This window comes from Asterias amurensis, chromosome 15 (genome assembly GCF_032118995.1).
Source record: "Asterias amurensis chromosome 15, ASM3211899v1".
NCBI classification, from domain to species: Eukaryota; Metazoa; Echinodermata; class Asteroidea; order Forcipulatida; family Asteriidae; genus Asterias; species Asterias amurensis.
This window is the reverse complement of record NC_092662.1, coordinates 4,536,466-4,556,189: the sequence shown is the minus strand read 5'-3', so window position 1 is coordinate 4,556,189 and position 19,724 is coordinate 4,536,466. Positions and strand designations below refer to the sequence as shown.

Here is a 19,724-nt window from a genome sequence, read left to right as displayed (position 1 = left end):
TGTGGGTATCATGTCCCGTGGCGTTTCGGCTGCCTCGCTCCGCACTTGCGTTGTGCCTTTGAAAAATGTTCTCTTTTTTTTTTCAATGGGCAGTTGCATGCCAGACGGTGTACAACCTCAACGCGCCGTTTTGTCGTTCTTTCACAGAATGCCTTGCTCAGTCATAAGTCTAACGCATAGAGTTTTATATAAGAACTAGAGGGCGCACTGGCCTATATACACTGCCTGGCATACACGCATGCGGCCATTTTCTATGTTGACAAAACAGCATCGCACATAATGGCGCGCGTGTGTCCTTGCAGTCTCGTCGCATTTGTACAAGCAGCATAACTAGTACGCCCACTAGTTCTTATATATAACTCTATGGTCTAACTTTACAATATTAAATATAAACTGGATGTTTTAAGTCCAGTGGTAGATCCTTCCCGTGTTACAGACTTTGCGGAATGCTGTCAAATAGCACATGTACATTCTAACTGTGCGGAGATATAGAACAGACAACCATTCCGGTAGCTTATTCTCATAAACTTCATCTCTGTGGAATTCCTTGCCTGATGCATGTCTCTCCTTCATACACGGTGGTTTACATTACTTTCCACTCATCGGTGTAAAATGGTGTAAGGCTAAAACCAAATAATATTGTCCCCATTCTGTTTCCATTCTCAGTACTCAGCCTTTGTCCCGCCAGTCAGCATGGGCTATGATGAAGCTGGGATGACCCACATGGCGTCGCTGTCGCTGTACCACCAACGGCAACTTCTGCAGCAGCAACTGCAGCAGCAGGAAGCCCAGACGCAGGTCGCCCTGGCTCAAGTTCAACTCCTCAAAGATCAACTGTCAGCAGAGACGTCAGCGAGAATGGAATCACAGGTCAGTGGGTTTTGCATATGTTTTTATTTTATTATATGAGATATTGAATAGCATCACAAAGCCACGAATGGCCACTTCAAGGTGAAGGCAACTTCTTGGTGATGGCTACACAGATCTGATTTGGGCTGTCAATCAGGGGCATGTTGCCACCTACTCATGGGGCTGAAACAAGGTTATGCCCTTTACACTTCGTAAGGATGTAGGCATGGGAATCATCCCCTAGGAGCCTGGCTGGTAGAGCAGAATGCACTACCTTCCACACGCTTTTGTTTTCATGTCTGTCTTGAGCAATGGTAACTTGTGCAAGGGGGTCTTCACATGGAATCAAAGATCTTTATCAAAGTAACCATCATTTCTGTCGCTTACAGGCACGTATCCACCAGCTCATGGTCCACAATCGTGAGCTTCTGATGCATCAGCAGGAGTTGGTCCTTCACATCCAGGAGCTGGAGATGAAATTCACCGGTGCCACGCACAGCCCTGGTAACCCATTCAGCAACAACGCCTCAGTGATGTCACCTCCCGTTGAGACGGTCACACCCAGGTCTGGCGGGGTCTTACTGCCGGAGTTCGCCTCACTCGCTGACAGTCTTCCCTTCGATCTGGTAGACCAACAAGTCGAAGAGCCCGAAACAGAGGACCTCTTTGATAACTACGAGGCTATTAAGAAGCATCGGGAGGAGACAACAAGGTTGAATCTAGCAGAGAGGCAGGCTAGAGATCGAAGTAGCAGCAGCACCACAGACAGTAACAATGACCTCTTCAGTCATGGTCCGACCCTTCCAGATGGTCACAACGTTGACGACTACGATGATAGTTACATAAATGAAAGCCAGGAAGAGCTGGTCACAACGAGCTTGAAGAAGCTAAACATTCTCTCAGATCCTCTCGATGGGGATGTATTCGGGACTGAAGAGAACATGTTTGACACGCCGACGATTGAGCGACCGAAGAAGTACAGCAAGGAGCGCGCCTCCACGCCAAATGGAGGCGTTCGCGTTATCGTACCGGTGCCTTTGCAGGACTCGACGGGGAACAAACTGGAACTTAACGTCTCCCCGATACCAGAGGATTCTTCCAGTATCGCTCAGCAGCAGCAGCAGCAGCAGCGTCGGCAGAAAAACGGCACCAGTAGCTCAAAGCACGCGAACAAGCTAGACATCTCAACTAACAACAACAACAGCAGCTGGCTTACAGACTCATCTGGAACACTCACGGAGCAGTCACCAGTCGACTTGAATCACACTTCACACGGCCAAAGTGCCTCGGACTCGAGACTCACCGAGAGCACTATTCAATATCCAAGACCTGTCTTACACTCAACATCCCTCAACATCCAAAGTCCTGGCGTACAATCCGACGGAAGCATGAGTCCCTTCGGGAATGAGTTATCGATACCCGAAACCAAACTCCACATCAGTTTCTCGGATGATGAGAACACTGAGAACTCGGAGGACTCTGGGGTTCCGCGGCCTCCCCGAGCCTTAGAGTCGATGAACTTTGATGAGTTGGAAGTCTTGGAGACATAGAGAATGTAGCGACAGATGAGACGAGAGGAAAATCAACACTGGCCAAATTGTAAATATAATAGAAAAATGCTGAGGGAATGTTAAACATTTACAGCTTTTTGTAAGTATATATCCAAGCATTTTGTGCATGTACATGGTGTAGATGTTTAACTAACCATGTGCACTAAATATTTTTTTTCCAGTTTATGAACTGAGAAGCTGCTTATTTTTCCCAGAAAAGTTGCATCAAGTGTGAAACAAAACAGGTGATAATTCCCTAGGAATCTCCTGGGGTGTTATTTTTTAGGGGAATTGGTCTGATAGTGTGAACAGACCAGAAAGGTATGTATATCAGTTTGATCTCATGATGTGATAAGATTTGCCAAAGTAGCTATTTGTTTATTATCTCTAGTTCAGAGATCATGATACCTGTGTAAAGTTCTTAAAGATGTAAAAAGGATGATTATAAATGTAGTAGTAAACAAAAAATGTTAAATGCTGTACCAGCATGTGTGTGTTCAAAGTTTTCAGAAATAAAATTTTGCTGCCGACTTTGTACAAAATAAGAGCAAATTCTTTCCCTTTAACACCTTTTCAGTCGCTCTACCTCTTCTCAATTTTGTTGAGGGAAAGTTGACAACATGTAAATATTTTTGAATTAAAATCTGAATATGTTTTGTACTTTTAGTTGAGCTTGGCTGTATTAAGAAATGGCTGTTTTATCTGAGCGCAAAAAAACAGGGTATTTATCAGATATTAGGGGGAAACTTAAACAGAGGTTTTTCATAACAGGTAAACATGCAAGAGTTTGTGTGAAATATTTTTGATAAGTGTAGTTTTGTGGTGGTGTTTTGAGTGTTGTAAACTTGCCACGAAATGAATGAAATTTATTCCGGCAGCTTCTTAATTCTCTTTCTCTCTCTTTTGTACATTGTGTAGATAATCATTAAAAAAATATTCTCTTAACAAATTTCTGCAGAAGAATTCCACCGAATGTAAATTTAACTATTTGTCAGAATAGGCCGAAGTTAAATTTGAAAACTTGGACAAACCTTTGAAAAGTTAAAAAATGAGAAAAAAAAACTTACAGGAAACTCTTTTGATAAAACTGGACGTCTTTTAAATGAATTCACTAGGTGGGGAAATATTTTTGAGAAACGAAATGATTACCATAAAAAATGGGTTTTTATTAGTGTGAGAGGCAGTGGACACTATTGATAATTGCTCAAAATAATTATCATCATAAAACCTTTCTTGATTATGAGTAATGGGGAGAGGTTGATGGTATAAAACATTGTGAGAAATAGCTCCCTCTGAAGTGACATAGTTTTCGAGAAAGAAGTAATTTTCCACAAATTTGATTTCAAGACCTCAAGTTTAGAATTTGAGGTCTTGAAATCAAGCATCAGAAAGCACACAACTTCGTGTAACAATAGTGTTTTTTCTTTCATTAGCATCTCGCAAATTTGACAACCGATTGAGTTCAAATTTTCACAGGTTGGTTATTTTATGCATATGTTGAGATACACCAAGTGAAAAGACTGGTCTTTGACAATTACCAATAGTGTCCACTGTCTTTATGTCATGTAGTTTGAGCACATTCTACTGACTAGGAACACAGAAAAAACCTACTTGCACTTTTTTAACATAGTAAAAAGAACTTGCTGTAGTAAGACTTGAGTATACAACCTCCCAAGTGTAGTGCGAGTATAACTTTGATTGTTAGTAATTAAACTTCTCATTTCCAATGAGTACAACAATCATGTAGCTCTCAAATGTGAGTCCTACATCTTAGAGTTGAAGTCCAAGTAATTTGACTCCTCATGAGCTATTAAGAGTGAGTGTAACAAACTACAGTTGAATTCTTAATGCGGGTTGTAGGCAATGAATGTTTCTTCTCGTGAGTTATGAGTAGTTCAACAACTATGAGAAGTACATACAGAAGTTGAAGTCTTTGTGTATAAAAACTTTAATTGTTATCGAGTGTACTTCTCGTGAGTCATTTAGTAGTATTACAACCTAAAGTTTTTAAGTCTTAGTGCCACAAACTCATGTCATAGGCAAGATGACTTCAGAAAAGTTATTATGCATATTAGTACAACTACATTGTAAGAGTTTAAGTGTGGGTACCAAAACTCAAACATTTGGCGAAAACACTCATGAGTCATTTAGTAGTTGAGTATTAACATACAATGTAGTTAAATTGTAGGCGAGCAGGCTTCTCATAAGTTCTTGAACACTAGCAAATTCTTGGATGAAATGACGTGTGTAAATAATTCTGCATTGAAATGAAGTCATTTCTAAAGAACTACTTAAGAAAATATTTAGATATTGTCTTAGCTTTTCGATGACAAGACACTCAAAATCTTAAATATAAATTATGACGTAAAGCGTTTCATCTTTCATGTTTATAAAAAGAAACATTACATCTGGGGATTTGTTTTTTTATGCCGCTGCTTAGCTCAGAATTTTGCACCTTCATGAACGGCGTCTTGTCCCAATTTCTTAGAGCTGCTTCAGCGGGAAACGATGTTTAACAAACTTCTGCTTAGCATTGAAGCGAGTAGAATACCAATCACAACTCGTACATGTGGAATAGTTACTTAGCTGGTTTCCGTATTCAGCTGTCTTTGGTTGATGGAATTGGGCCTCGGTTTTGCAATACGTACGAAAATTACTTGCGATTTAAACAGGCTGATAATTGATGTACATATTTTCATTTAGGGAGATAAAGTAAAATGGCATTTATTGGTGTTTTTTGTGCATAAATTATTTGAAGAGACCACAGCTTTTCAAGGGCCATGGTTGAAAAGTGTTTATTTTCTTTCCTTGCATTCTAATGATTTATCATGAGGAAGTCATGTTGATGTTTTTCTGTGCATATTTATTTTTCAGAAAGAAAGGTGCAACAGTCGAATGTGGGGCAAAAGTTTTATAATTTTGTTAAAATCTAAGGTTCCAATATTTAAACGATGCAAACTAATGGATGAGCTTTTTATCACAGAAGGTGCTGTTAGTGTTTATAGGCTCTTGTGACATCGATGTCTATGGCTGGATCACCGTGGTGACATATATTAAAGCACGATAGACTGCTCTTGGCAACAGCCATAGCAATACACACAGCCACATCCACTTATTCAGTCATTGCTTGAGGGGGGAAAATAGTCTGATCCTTGTACTAGCATGATGATATATAGTAATTATTATTCATCATGCACACAAGGAATAAGACAAGAAGGTGACAGCACCATTTGTTCCAGATTTTTCAAGGTGTCTTATTCTTGTACAAATTTAGTACCAGTTGAGCTTTCAGAAGATCATTGTTGTACCTTTCTTTTCGAACAATGCTTTTTAATTTCTCATCCAATTCAGAAGTATGTATTTCGTTACCACCTAGTTATGTATGATAAGGTATTTAGTAACAGAAGAGTATAAATTTGAAACAGTAATTGTAATATAATTGTTTTTAACAAAGTATTGTTCCTGATGCAAAGTATGTGAAATATTTAAATTAGAGCAAAGTGTATTTTTATGTGAGAACAAAATGAAGAGTTTATATTTAGCATTTTAATTAGGACCTGCTGCATATTCATGTTTATATTAAGTTGAGGTCGTATGCATTATTCATGTATGGAGATGTTTAATTCATGTTTGGAAGATGTTAATAAGATGTTAATTTGTGATGCACGTTTTCAGGTAGATGCATGTTTGCATGGTCAATCAGTAATTATTTGTATTCAGGATTATGGAGTTATTTTATACTTCAACATTTTTAATTATCTGGCGTAGACCTGGACCCTTATCTCAGAGCTTTTTGAGCAGAACATCTCACTGCTTAGTATAAGAATGAACAATTTGTGTGATATGTTTCTCCTCTGATCTTTTGGTTTACAGCTAAAAGTTATGTCTGTGTATTAGCAAAGTTGAATGCATGAACAACTCTATGAAGTTGGCACAGCATTTTGCGTTCTCTAGCTGTGGAAAAAAGTCAAAATGTTGGATGATCATGTGCTTTAGTAAAGCATCAGTACCGGTATATTATTATTATTGGTGTACTGTGGTTGGCTAGTATTTCTGTAATGGTCAGTTGTGCATTGTGGACCTAAATTCTTGCACTGCTTTTCTTAGTGTTTTATTTAACAGCTTGAAAGAGCTAGGGCAACATAGCTTTATATCCATGCTGTAGGCCTACAGTCAAAAATTGAATCATTGAATAATATTCCTCCTTTCAAATCTTATATGTGAATTTTTTGGCCCCCAAGAAAAACCGGCCAAATCGTTATTAAAGGAACTTGTCTGATCCAAGGCAATGTGTTCCTTTAACTGTTGTGTGTTAACTCCTCTGTGGACTGAGACTGACGTCCTACCAGGGCTAGCCGACCGGTTTCTTCCTTCCTCTTTCTCCATGCTCATACCTGCCAACTGTTTAGATTGAACTTAAATGAGGATGTTTTTACTCCCACTTTGTAAAATACTGCACTTACACAACCACACAACACAAGCACTCCCTATACTACACCTTGGACAAGCAGTTAGCTTTCTAAGTGGTTATTCATCAAGCAGGTTGCAAATAATCAGAACATTTCTATTTGTGACAAGAGACAGCAATGAACCAGATCCAAATGTTCTGGCAAAGGAGGGTGTTTTTTGCTTTGAACAGTAGAGATTTCCCTTTGGGATACAGTATACAATTATTTCACGCTGTGACGGGGTCCATGGGGACTTGTACACCCAAGGGGGGGGGGGGAAATGGCACCCAAAGCGTCTGAGGGTGTCATTTTCCCCAAGGACTCCGTTGTATAAGGTTTTAAATAATTACATGTATCTCATTTGTATGTGTACATTTATTGAGCTTAACTTGCACGGCTTCTTGTGTTGGTTTCTCGTTAAACTTGCATTCCTATTTTGAAGGTTTCAATGTTGGCAGGTATCAAGTTTGTTTCATCAACTATATTCTCAAACCAACTTTCAACTTTGTTTTGTCAAATTCAAGGGTCATACATTCATTTTTCTCGTATTTTTGTATTTTTTTTTTCAAATGTGGTCCAAAGTATGTATGTTGGGAATCAAATGTGTGTAGGATTATCATCAAAATACAGGTAGCTCATTTATGTAAATATGTTTTCATAATGATTTGCCAGTCATGTTACCATTATGGTGTTTTTAATTATTGTATGTGTATAGTGATATTTTATTGTAATCCAAATATGAATATTGACTTGATGACAAAGAAACTAAAGAAATAAACAAAATTTAAGAAGCTACAAATGTTATTGTTTTTCCAACTGTGAATTGTTTGTTGTGGTTGGGCTATTGCCTTACGTACTAATAAAATATTGCTTGAAAAGTGTATAAGGCTTATAAATAGCCTTGTGAACTTATCAATTTTTTTCCTGAAAATGTTTACCTTGTGAACTTATCATATTTTTACTGAAAACTTTCACAAGGCTATAGTCTTGTGAATTTATCCAATTTTGTCTGAAAAAGTTCACAAGTTGACCTAATCAAATTTTGCCTGAAAATTTTCACAAGGCTATAGCCTTGTGAACTTATCATATTTTTTTGCCTGAAAAATATCACAAGGCTTGTGAACTTATCATAATTTGCCTAAAAATTACACAAGGCTTGTGAACTTATCATATTTCAAAATATTATCAAATTGCCTGAAAATGTTCACTTATCAAACTTTGCCTGAAAATTATCACCTTGTGAACTTATCAAATTTTGCCTGGAAATTATCACAAGGCCTTGTGAACTTATCAAATTTTGCCTGAAAATTATCACAAGACTATAGCCTTGTGAACTTATCAAATTTTGCCTGAAAATTATCACAAGGCCATAGCCTTGTGAACTTATCAAATTTTGCCTGAAAACGAGACAAGGCTATAGCCTTGTGAACTTATCATAATTTTGCCTGAAAATTATCACAAGACCTTGTGAACTTATCAAATTTTGCCTGAAAATGAGACAAGGCCATAGCCTTGTGAACTTATCAAATTTTGCCTGAAAATTATCACAAGGCTATAGCCTTGTGAACTTATCAAATTTTGCCTGAAAATTATCACAAGGCCTTGTGAACTTATCAAATTTTGCCTGAACATTTCACAAGGCTATAGCCTTGTGAACTTATCAAATTTTGCCTGAAAATTATCACAAGGCTTATATATTAAGCCTTGTGAACTTATCATAACTTTGCCTGAAAATTATCACAAGACTATAGCCTTGTGAACTTATCAAATTTTGCCTGAAAATGAGACAAGGCTATAGCCTTGTGAACTTATCATAATTTTGCCTGAAAATTATCACAAGACCTTGTGAACTTATCAAATTTTGCCTGAAAATGAGACAAGGCCATAGCCTTGTGAACTTATCAAATTTTGCCTGAAAATGAGACAAGGCCATAGCCTTGTGAACTTATCAAATTTTGCCTGAAAATTTTCACAAGGCTTTAGCCTTGTGAACTTATCAAATTTTGCCTGAAAATGACACAAGGTTAGAGCCTTGTGAACTTATCAATTTTTGCCTTAAAATTTTCACAAGGCTATAGCCTTGTGAACTTATCAAATTTTGCCTGAAAATGATCACAAGACTATAGCCTTGTGAACTTATCAAATTTTGCCTGAAAATTATCACAAGGCTTATATATTAAGCCTTGTGAACTTATCAAATTTTGCCTGAAAATTATCACAAGGCTATAGCCTTGTGAACTTATCAAATTTTGCCTGAAAATGAGACAAGGCTAAAGCCTTGTGAACTTATCATAATTTTGCCTGAAAATTATCACAAGACCTTGTGAACTTATCAAATTTTGCCTGAAAATGAGACAAGGCCATAGCCTTGTGAACTTATCAAATTTTGCCTGAAAATGAGACAAGGCTAAATTTGATAAGTTGTGATATAGCCTTGTGAACTTATCAAATTTTGCCTGAAAATTATCACAAGGCTATAGCCTTGTGAACTTATCAAATTTTGCCTGAAAATGAGACAAGGCCATAGCCATGTGAACTTATCAAATCTTGCCTGAAAATTTTCACAAGGCTTTAGCCTTGTGAACTTATCAAATTTTGCCTGAAAATGAGACAAGGCTAAATTTGATAAGTTGTGATATAGCCTTGTGAACTTATCAAATTTTGCCTGAAAATTATCACAAGGCTATAAGCCTTGTGAACTTATCAAATTTTGCCTGAAAATGATACAAGGTTAGATAGAGCCTTGTGAACTTATCAATTTTTGCCTTAAAATTTTCACAAGGCCTTGTGAACTTATCAAATTTTGCCTGAAAATGAGACAAAGCTATACATAGCCTTGTGAACTTATCAAATTTTGCCTGAAAATTATCACAAGGCTCTTGTGAACTAAAATATTCACAAGGCCTTGTGAACTTATCAAATTTTGCCTGAAAATTTTCATAAGGCTATAGCCTTGTGAACTTATAAGTTGCCTGAAAATGACACAAGGCTAGAGCCTTGTGAACTTATCAATTTTTGCCTTAAAATTTTCACAAGGCTATAGCCTTGTGAACTTATCAAATTTTGCCTGAACATTTTCACAAGGCTATAGCCTTGTGAACTTATCATAATTTGCCTGAAAATGACACAAGGCTATAGCCTTGTGAACTTATCAAATTTTGCCTGAAAATTATCACAAGGCTTATATTAAAGCCTTGTGAACTTATCAAATTTTGCCTGAAAATTATCACAAGACTAGCCTTGTGAACTTATCAAAATTTGCCTGATAATGAGACAAGGCTATAGCCTTGTGAACTTATCAAATTTTGCCTGCAAATGAGACAAGGCCATAGCCTTTTGAACTTATCAAATTTTGCCTGAAAATTATCACAAGGCCTTGTGAACTTATCATAATTTGCCTTAAAATTTTCACAAGACTATAGCCTTGTGAACTTATCAAATTTTGCCTGAAAATTATCACAAGACTATAGCCTTGTGAACTTATCATAATTTGCCTGAAAATTATCACAAGACTATAGCCTTGTGAACTTATCATAATTTGCCTGAAAATGACACAAGGCTAGAGCCTTGTGAACTTATCAAATTTTGCCTGAAAATTATCACAAGGCCTTGTGATCTTATCATAATTTGCCTTAAAATTTTCACAAGGCTATAGCCTTGTGAACTTATCAAATTTTGCCTGAAAATTATCACAAGACTATAGCCTTGTGAACTTATCAATTTTTGCCTTAAAATCATAATTTGCCTGAAAATTACACAAGGCTAGAGCTTTGTGAACTTATCAATTTTTGCCTTAAAATTTTCACAAGGCTATAGCCTTGTGAACTTATCAAATTTTGCCTGAACATTTCACAAGGCTATAGCCTTGTGAACTTATCATAATTTGCCTGAAAATGACACAAGGCTATAGCCTTGTGAACTTATCAAATTTTGCCTGAAAATTATCACAAGGCTATACTGTGAACTTATCAAATTTTGCCTGAAGATTATCACAAGGCTTATAGCCTTGTGAACTTATCAAATTTTGCCTGAACATTTCACAAGGCTATAGCCTTGTGAACTTATCATAATTTGCCTGAAAATGACACAAGGCTATAGCCTTGTGAACTTATCAAATTTTGCCTGAAAATTATCACAAGGCTTATATTATAGCCTTGTGAACTTATCAAATTTTGCCTGAAACTTATCATAACTTTGCCTGAAAATTATCACATAATTTATAATTTATCACATAATTTATAGTAATGTGAACTTATCAAATTTTGCCTGAAAATGAGACAAGGCTATAGCCTTGTGAACTTATCATAATTTTGCCTGAAAATTATCACAAGACCTTGTGAACTTATCAAATTTTGCCTGAAAATGAGACAAGGCCATAGCCTTGTGAACTTATCAAATTTTGCCTGAAAATTTTCACAAGGCTTTAGCCTTGTGAACTTATCAAATTTTGCCTGAAAATTATCACAAGGCTATAGCCTTGTGAACTTATCAAATTTTGCCTGAAAATTATCATAACTTTGCCTGAAAATTATCACAAGACTATAGCCTTGTGAACTTATCAAATTTTGCCTGAAAATGAGACAAGGCTATAGCCTTGTGAACTTATCATAATTTTGCCTGAAAATTATCACAAGACCTTGTGAACTTATCAAATTTTGCCTGAAAATGAGACAAGGCCTTGTGAACTTATCAAATTTTGCCTGAAAATTTTCACAAGGCTTTAGCCTTGTGAAATTATCAAATTTTGCCTGAAAATTATCACAAGGCTATAGCCTTGTGAACTTATCAAATTTTGCCTGAACATTTCACAAGGCTATAGCCTTGTAAACTTATCATAATTTGCCTGAAAATGACACAAGGCTATAGCCTTGTGAACTTATCAAATTTTGCCTGAACATTTCACAAGGCTATAGCCTTGTAAACTTATCATAATTTGCCTGAAAATGACACAAGGCTATATAGCCTTGTGAACTTATCAAATTTTGCCTGAAAATTATCACAAGGCTTATATATTAAGCCTTGTGAACTTGTCAAATTTTGCCTGAAAATTATCACAAGGCTATAGCCTTGTGAACTTATCATAACTTTGCCTGAAAATTATCACAAGACTATAGCCTTGTGAACTTATCAAATTTTGCCTGAAAATGAGACAAGGCTATAGCCTTGTGAACTTATCATAATTTTGCCTGAAAATTATCACAAGACCTTGTGAACTTATCATAATTTGCCTGAAAATGACACAAGGCTATAGCCTTGTGAACTTATCAAATTTTGCCTGAAAATTATCACAAGGCTTATATTAAAGCCTTGTGAACTTATCAAATTTTGCCTGAAAATTATCACAAGACTAGCCTTGTGAACTTATCAAAATTTGCCTGAAAATGAGACAAGGCTATAGCCTTGTGAACTTATCAAATTTTGCCTGCAAATGAGACAAGGCCATAGCCTTTTGAACTTATCAAATTTTGCCTGAAAATTATCACAAGGCCTTGTGAACTTATCATAATTTGCCTTAAAATTTTCACAAGACTATAGCCTTGTGAACTTATCAAATTTTGCCTGAAAATTATCACAAGACTATAGCCTTGTGAACTTATCATAATTTGCCTGAAAATTATCACAAGACTATAGCCTTGTGAACTTATCATAATTTGCCTGAAATAGACACAAGGCTAGAGCCTTGTGAACTTATCAAATTTTGCCTGAAAATTATCACAAGACTATAGCCTTGTGAACTTATCATAATTTGCCTGAAAATTATCACAAGACTATAGCCTTGTGAACTTATCATAATTTGCCTGAAAATTATCACAAGACTATAGCCTTGTGAACTTATCATAATTTGCCTTAAAATTTTCACAAGGCTAGAGCCTTGTGAACTTATCAATTTTTGCCTTAAAATCATAATTTGCCTGAAAATTACACAAGGCTAGAGCTTTGTGAACTTATCAATTTTTGCCTTAAAATTTTCACAAGGCTATAGCCTTGTGAACTTATCAAATTTTGCCTGAACATTTCACAAGGCTATAGCCTTGTGAACTTATCATAATTTGCCTGAAAATGACACAAGGCTATAGCCTTGTGAACTTATCAAATTTTGCCTGAAAATTATCACAAGGCTATACTGTGAACTTATCAACTTTTGCCTGAAGATTATCACAAGGCTTATAGCCTTGTGAACTTATCAAATTTTGCCTGAACATTTCACAAGCCTTGTGAACTTATCATAATTTGCCTGAAAATGACACAAGGCTATAGCCTTGTGAACTTATCAAATTTTGCCTGAAAATTATCACAAGGCTTATATTATAGCCTTGTGAACTTATCAAATTTTGCCTGAAACTTATCATAACTTTGCCTGAAAATTATCACATAATTTATAATTTATCACATAATTTATAATAATGTGAACTTATCAAATTTTGCCTGAAAATGAGACAAGGCTATAGCCTTGTGAACTTATCATAATTTTGCCTGAAAATTATCACAAGACCTTGTGAACTTATCAAATTTTGCCTGAAAATGAGACAAGGCCATAGCCTTGTGAACTTATCAAATTTTGCCTGAAAATTTTCACAAGGCTTTAGCCTTGTGAAATTATCAAATTTTGCCTGAAAATTATCACAAGGCTATAGCCTTGTGAACTTATCAAATTTTGCCTGAACATTTCACTAGGCTATAGCCTTGTAAACTTATCATAATTTGCCTGAAAATGACACAAGGCTTGTGAACTTATCAAATTTTGCCTGAAAATTTTCACAAGGCTTTAGCCTTGTGAAATTATCAAATTTTGCCTGAAAATTATCACAAGGCTATAGCCTTGTGAACTTATCAAATTTTGCCTGAACATTTCACAAGGCTATAGCCTTGTAAACTTATCATAATTTGCCTGAAAATGACACAAGGCTATAGCCTTGTGAACTTATCAAATTTTGCCTGAAAATTATCACAAGGCTTATATATTAAGCCTTGTGAACTTGTCAAATTTTGCCTGAAAATTATCACAAGGCTATAGCCTTGTGAACTTATCATAACTTTGCCTGAAAATTATCACAAGACTATAGCCTTGTGAACTTATCAAATTTTGCCTGAAAATGAGACAAGGCTACTTATCATAATTTTGCCTGAAAATTATCACAAGACCTTGTGAACTTATCAAGTTTTGCCTGAAAATGAGACAAGGCCATAGCCTTGTGAACTTATCAAATTTTGCCTGAAAATTTTCACAAGGCTTTAGCCTTGTGAACTTATCAAATTTTGCCTGAAAATTATCACAAGGCTATAGCCTTGTGAACTTATCAAATTTTTCCTGAAAATTATCACCTTGTGAACTTATCATATTTTGCCTGGAAATTATCACATTTTGCCTTGTGAACTTATCATAATTTGCCTGGAAATTATCATATTTTGCCTGGAAATTCTCACAAGGCTATAGCTTTGTGAACTCATCAAATTTTGCCTGAAAATGACACAAGGCTTTGCATCTTGTGAACTTATCAAATTTGGCCTGAATATGTTCACAAGGCTATTGAAAATTTTGCCTGAAAACGTCCAAAGGTGAACTTATCAAATTTTGCCTGAAAATTATGAACTTATCAATTTTTGCCTGAAAGTGACACAAGGATAAGTCTTGTGAACTGATCAATTATTTTTTCCTGAAAATGTAACAGGCGACTCAATTATTGTTTGCTATAAAATGTTTTATTCAAAATTTAGTAAATAACAACTTTAAATATTAAAAATAACAAAATAATAGTAAAAATAGTTACACATTTTATTTGTACTGCTAATCTGTTTTCATAAGCCTATCATTATTTTTAATTTACATATGCATTTGAAAGACAAGTGTATAAATCATGTTACATTGTCTGTGATTGAAAGATGCAGGAATACAACTAAAAATTCACATCCAGCAAGTAGGGTGGGTGGAGGAGACAAGACTAGACAAAAACATTGCTCTTGTTTAATGATTGTGGGGTTTTCCCTGATTTCAAGGCATGACCATTTTGGTTTATTTTCTCAACACACCACTTGATCCTCTGTCAGCAGATGAGGCACCATATCATGAAACAAATTGGCTACAAACAACATGTCCACCATGCGCTGGTTTTGAAGCCATGTCATCCAGCCGTCACAAGCTGTAAAAAATATCCCTAGATGCATTGCAGTATATTTCAAGATAGCATAACAATATGGGCGAATCAGTTGGTTAAAATTCAGAACCCTGTCCCCACAAAATTACAGACAAAACAATATTTTTCTTTCGATCTCTCTAAAGCTCCCCCAAAACTGCTTGGTGGTTTGATTGCTTTACAACACATAACAGTTGCAGCTGCTCAACAAATTATTGCCTTTACAATAAGACATAAAAAATACTGAGTTATAATATTTTCTCTTCATACCAACATTTTAAACCCCAAAAGATACATTGTTAAACTAACTTTCTAAAATTTCAGTAAATTTCAGTTCAAGTAAATAACATGTACATCTCAACGAAACTACACAACTGCTTCAATTTCTCAAGAAGATTGGTGTTAGTAGTCCCTTTATACATAAACTAGTTTACGTATCAAATTGGCTCTGTACCAAAGTGCTTATTGATTAGACTGTTTGGGCATGGGACATGCAGAAATTAGCCAAACTATTCCATTCCCTTAAAGTAGTTGATGTGTAAGTTTCTACTTAAATTTGTAAATATGATGAATTGGTTACAGCATATCCTAACAATTACAATTGAGCCCATTCATGAGCAGGGGCCAGTTTCATAGAGCTGCTTAAGCAAAGAATTTGCTTAAGCACGAAAATAGCTCGCTTATTTTACACATGTTACTGGCAGAAATTTCCTGCCATATACATTGCTTATGACTATTAATAAGCTGTTGTTTATTTAGCATTACAATTGAGTGGAGTCTTGGCCGGTATCTGATTTTACTAAGCAATGAATTTTTTGCTTAAGCAAATTTGTTTGCTTAAGCAGCTCTATGAAATTGGGCCCTGGGTGTTAAAACAAACTAACAGATTTTTCATCGATTTTGACCAAAAAGACCTAAAGTTATTAACTTACAACAAAACTCTATCCAATATATCTCTCACAATGTAGAATTGGCAGTATTTCAGATGGAAATATTTCTTTAAAAAGTAGATATACTGGTATTGAGATTTAAATAAAGACAGCTGGGTTTTACCATTTCTTTTTTGTTTTGTTTTATAAATACCAGTTCATATCATACATGGGCCAATTCTATTAAAACTGCTAAGCCAATTTTCATAGAGCTGCTTAGCAAACAATTTTGCTTGACAACACTAAGACAAAAATATGCAGGAAACCAGTTTCATGTCATACATATGACATGGTATTTTAGCTGGTAAAACCTTTCCTGGTAATACGTACAATTGTATTTTGGTAGCTTAATTTGTGCCTAAGCAGCTCTATGAAATAGGGCACTGAAAAACTTACTTTATAAAACATTACCATTACATCTAAAAAGGATGTAAATAATGGCAAAAGTGATTAGTGCAGTGACTTCATCACAATTTGCCTTACATTAACGATTAATAAATTTCTTATAGATCTTCAATAAAATTCAATAAAAAAGTAATCTCAAAGATTGCAGTTGCCATACCTCTCACACAGGGTGTTTATACTCCAATCTCCTGGAAGCCTAATTTCTTCTGTAGGCAAGAGGATTCCGTGCCACGAGTCCTGTGCCTCTCTCTTCACTCTGAGGAAAGATATCAAGAAATAAAGAACAGTTAGTTTCAACCCTTTAAGGACAGTGGACACTATTGGTAATTGTCAAAGACCAGTCTTCTCACTGAGTGTATCTCAACGTATGCACAAATAACAAACCTGTGAAAATTGCAGCTCAATTGGTTGTCCAAGTTGCGAGATAACAATGAACGAAAAAACACCATTGTCACACGAAGCTGTGTGCTTTCAGCTGCTTGATTTTGAGACTTCAGAATTTAATTCTGCGGTCTCAAAATCAAACTCATGGAAAATTACTTATTTATTGAAAAGTATGTTACTTCAGAGGGAGCCATTTCTCACTATGTTTTAAACAATCAACCTCTCCCCATCACTCATTTGGTAAGGTTTTATGCTAATAATTATTTTGAGTAATTACCAATAGTGTCCACTGCCTTTAAGAGGCAACATTTGCCACAAGTGGCTTGTGTATAAAGGCACACACAGCAAACGGCCGCAAGATGTGTCCTATACTTTATGAGCAAGGTCTTGGAGGGCACATTTTTTTTTATGACAGTTTTTTACTTTTGCCCTTCCTTGGAGGGCCTTTGCTTGTTATGATTGTATTGTCCGAAAAATTTAAACAAAATAAATAACATGGTTACTGTGCATATACATATGTGTGACATTAAAACAGACTATTGACTATACATTCACTCACCCAAAAAAGTAATTGCCCAAAGTCCTAAGTTAAGAAGTACACTATCTAAATTTCTAACACAAAACCAATTTTTTTAGTTGTAAAAGTGTCTTGCTCAAAGACACTTTATAAAGTGCTATGACTGTGACACGCCCCCCACAATCGTACAACATAATAGTTCAGAGGTCGACTTCACAAAGAGTTGGGACTAGATATTAAAAACTTAAGGCTAGTCCTAAGTTAGGACGAGTAACTCAGCCTAACTAACTCAAGATAGGACTAGTCCTAAATCTTTGTGAAATCCACATCAGCTCACAGATAGACCGCTCGGCCACCATGACTGAAATAGATAGTTTGACTTACCAAGGCATCATGATGATACTGTGCCTCCATTCCAGTCACTACATAAGGTCGAATGAATTCTTGATTCGGGTTCTGGGAAAAAACAAATCAAAATCAGTTAAGTCAAAATTAAAGGAAATCTGATTTTAATTCTGTTCAATATCGAAGTACACTTACTCAAATGCGATAATCTTCTCATAGTGTTTCCCTTTGTACTTATATTCAAATAAAAACAGTTGATGGGTAAAACTTTAGCCACCAATTATTTCTAAAATACTAAATTGTCTATACATGTTCTTTTTTCCGTTTTTTTTACTTGATCCTTTCCTTAATCCCTTCCCCCCTTTTTTTCTATAAACGGATATGTATTTGTTCGTACTTGTTTATGCCTCTGAAGAAGGTCCAGTTTGGATCGAAAGCTAAGGCCATCTACCCTACTCAATGTATATATATATAGTGATCCTCTACATATACATATTATAAAATAAAAAAAACAATTTGATAATGTAAAATACTCTAGCAAACTTTTGAGCTGAAAGTCATTCGATCTTGTGGATTCGACCCCAAGGTTTGAGCCCTCAAAGTGAAATCCACCTGGATGTTTTTCCGCCATTGCTGTGACGCAAATATGCCCAGCAAAATTGATAATCGCACCATAGGCGCCTCCGACCAACAATGTTGGAGCAATGTTGCATTGGTATTTGGATTGGTTGCAAACACACCATGCCACCTTTAAATGACCTTCGCATCAGTTCAAGTTGTGAGCAAAACAAAGTTTAGGAAAAGTTAGCTTTGACCTTGCGAATGCCTTGAACGCATTTATTGTTTCCAGAACTTTTAGTTGCAATTTCTTTCCTGCTGTTTCCATAGAAATCCACATTTTCTCAAAAGAAATCGCAGAGCGTTATATCAGATCGTCTGTTTTCTTAACAGTAAAGGCTTCATGATGACCTTATGAGAACAATTTTCCTGTGGGTGTTAAAGATTTTATGGTGGTCAAACTCTGACCCCAAAGTGGCCAAACTCTGACCCCAAAGTGGCCAAACTCTGACCCCAAAGTGGCCAAACTCTGACCCCAAAGTGGCCAAACTCTGACCCCAAAGTGGCCAAACTCTGACCCCAAAGTGGCCAAACTCTGACCCCAAAGTGGCCATGCAATGCAATAACACATCAAGGTACTGATACAAGTAAGAAGTTGACTTACTCTCTGTAGGTACGGTGACTGCCTCATAACTTGCATAAGTCTGTTCATTCGCCTCTGTGTCTCAGAGTTCTGTGACTCATCTGACGAAAGCTGATCACTGTAACTATCATCCCTAGCGAAACCCCGGTTTTGTTGATGATCATAATAATGACTCCTCGCTCGGTAGTCTTTTCCGGGTCGACCTTCTTCATACTGACGTCTCATAAGGATACACATACATAAGAAGAGGGTTGAGATAAGAATGAGGAGGATGAAACCACCCACAGTAATCAGTGCGATGGCTACTGTAGACAAGGGCTCGGCTGGGGAGAACAAAAAAATAACAGAGAAATTATTACTTTTGCAACTACTTAAAATTTGTTAATATTATTATTGTTATTATTTCATTTGCCATAACAGTACAAAACAAAATATAAGACAATATACCCCAAGATGGGCGAGGAGCAGCAAAAGCAAAATGATCCGTAGATCTGTTGCCCCACATCTGGGGTAGGCCTACACAAGAGTATACACACTGTATATAGATTCAAAGTATAGTCAATGTGTTTTCTTGTTTCATCACTTTGTAAGTGCAACATGGTGTCACAGGCACTTTCTTTTGCTATGGCTATGTCATAGCCTACAAACCTAGACCAAAGTACGCTTGAAGTTAGTGTAATAATTAGTCATAAAGATCGAGGCTAGATTGAATGCATTCGTTATGAAAGAGAAAACAAAACCTGCATGATAACTTTGGTCATTTTATAGAAAAAGAAGAAGAAGTTAAGTTCAGAATACAAAGAACTTGTGAACTGATTTCGTGCATTAAACATAACTTAAGCCTGGTTCATACTTCATGCAATGCAAACACAAAGTTAATTTTGACAATACAGCTCTGTTTTGTGCGAAGTTTTCGTCCTCAGTTGAGTACATCTCATCTCTTACAAATTATTTGTTACAAATT

The 19,724-nt window shown here is 36.0% G+C and overlaps 2 protein-coding genes across 4 annotated transcripts in view; one reads left to right on the top strand and one right to left on the bottom strand.

Moving 5' to 3' along the window:
• LOC139948138 (uncharacterized) overlaps positions 1 to 7,653 on the top strand; it is a 64,341-nt gene extending 56,688 nt beyond the window's left edge. For all 3 annotated transcript variants that reach the window (XM_071946181.1, XM_071946180.1, XM_071946179.1), the window contains 2 exons: positions 667 to 870; positions 1,239 to 7,653. In XM_071946181.1, coding sequence (XP_071802282.1) covers positions 667 to 870; positions 1,239 to 2,399 — 1,365 coding nt within the window. In that variant the 3' untranslated portion in view covers positions 2,400 to 7,653. The remainder of the gene's footprint in view (positions 1 to 666; positions 871 to 1,238) is intronic.
• Positions 7,654 to 16,073: 8,420 nt separating this feature from the next.
• Positions 16,074 to 19,724, bottom strand: part of LOC139948381 (uncharacterized) — a 103,423-nt gene continuing 99,772 nt past the window's right edge. The window contains exons 85-87 of the mRNA XM_071946522.1: positions 18,782 to 19,083; positions 17,599 to 17,670; positions 16,074 to 16,569 (exon numbers count right to left, since the gene is read on the bottom strand). Coding sequence (XP_071802623.1) covers positions 16,510 to 16,569; positions 17,599 to 17,670; positions 18,782 to 19,083 — 434 coding nt within the window. The 3' untranslated portion in view covers positions 16,074 to 16,509. The remainder of the gene's footprint in view (positions 16,570 to 17,598; positions 17,671 to 18,781; positions 19,084 to 19,724) is intronic.